Source organism: Phalaenopsis equestris, unplaced genomic scaffold (assembly GCF_001263595.1).
Source record: "Phalaenopsis equestris unplaced genomic scaffold, ASM126359v1 Scaffold195913, whole genome shotgun sequence".
In the NCBI taxonomy this organism is placed as follows: domain Eukaryota; kingdom Viridiplantae; phylum Streptophyta; class Magnoliopsida; order Asparagales; family Orchidaceae; genus Phalaenopsis; species Phalaenopsis equestris.
This window is the reverse complement of record NW_018215862.1, coordinates 1-1,389: the sequence shown is the minus strand read 5'-3', so window position 1 is coordinate 1,389 and position 1,389 is coordinate 1. Positions and strand designations below refer to the sequence as shown.

The 1,389-nt window shown below is 39.8% G+C and overlaps 1 protein-coding gene across 1 annotated transcript; it reads left to right on the top strand.

The window, feature by feature from the left end:
- Nucleotides 1-708: 708 nt before the first annotated feature.
- Nucleotides 709-1,257, top strand: LOC110035084 (receptor-like kinase TMK4). The gene has a single exon (XM_020739325.1). It carries the CDS (start codon nt 709-711, stop codon nt 1,255-1,257), a length of 549 nt encoding a protein of 182 aa, XP_020594984.1.
- Nucleotides 1,258-1,389: the final 132 nt, after the last annotated feature.

Sequence of the window (1,389 nt, the reverse complement as noted above, 5' to 3'; positions counted from 1 at the left end):
ACCGTTGCATCAATGTCGATGCTACAATGCTATCACAAACAAAATCTACCATCAACAGCAAGGGTGAGACATATCTTTGACACCAATATAAACAAATTATCGCTAATAAGATCAACAATTGCGAAAGATGTTGACACCAACATGTTTGTTTCCTGCCATCGCCAACCTCTATACTGACCATCGTTAACAAGGTCGGTGCACATCATCTATATTAAAGCTATGCGCACAATTGCCAATAAGGTTTATGCACGATATCAATGGCAACTTCAATGAGTTTTTTGTGGAGCACAAATCCCGTTCAATGTAGAGAAAGCCTTAATATTTGCTGGAAACACGAGGTATTCAGAGAAAACTATGATCAGTGAGCTTTTGGATGAGACTTTAAAGATCACGAGTAAATAAAAAAAGATTGTGGCACTGATATTATGTTAGAAATCATAAAATGCTACATCTTTGTTTGATTAAATTTGATGTTAGAATAAATATGCCTTTATAAAATCAAGACAAGTGGGCGATAAGAAATATACAGTAAAGTAAGCCATCATCGATAATGAGAACATATTGCAGTTATAAACACTATAAATTTCTCCCATGAATATCGACCACATTTGACTACATGTGATTATATCAATATGATAACATCTTGAAGCATAATAACTCCAATGAATCTAATAAAAAATAACTCCATGTGTGCAAGCAATCTACGTAATGCTTATGGTTTTCTTACCTTCTAGTCTTTATCTTCTTTCTATTTCATTGAGTACTGATTCTATGATTGATTTTCTCACAGCTACAGGAAAGATCACTCGTAAAATTGATGTTTATGCATTTGGTGTGATACTGTTGGAGCTAATGACAAGCAGAAAGGTACTCGATGACACCGTCCCCGATGAAGATGCAAATTTAGTGGCAGCATTTCGCCGGATTCATCCGAGAGACATCGCCAAGTTGGAGAGATTCGTCGATTCTTCTATCTTCAACGATGAGGAATCTCGCAGCAGCATTGCAGAGGTAGCCGAGATTGCCTACCATTGCACCGCTCGCGAACCTAACTTCAGGCCTGAAATGAGTAACGTCGTCACCATGTTGTCTCCCATAGCCGACCGGTGGTGTCCCGGCGACTATGGCGATCACAACGATGATGGCGATTCGACGGTAAGTCTCACTAGTATGGTTCACAGATGGCAGATGAGCGACAACTCTTCGTTTAATGATTCGTTCAGCAATTACAAGCCAAGTACAAGTGCCTTGCGTTAATGGACTCAGTGTTGGCTGCTTGTGTGGTGTTTCAGTCTCTCCCATTGTATAGCTTGAGGAAGAAGAAGACCACTAGGTGTTTTCAGCAGCAAGGCACAGAGACTAGGAGTGAGTTGCGTATATGGATGATGG

Bases quoted from the DNA above. Each gene is read 5' to 3' on its own strand.
- LOC110035084 (XM_020739325.1), top strand. From the start codon at position 709: ATGCTTATGGTTTTCTTACCTTCTAGTCTTTATCTTCTTTCTATTTCA.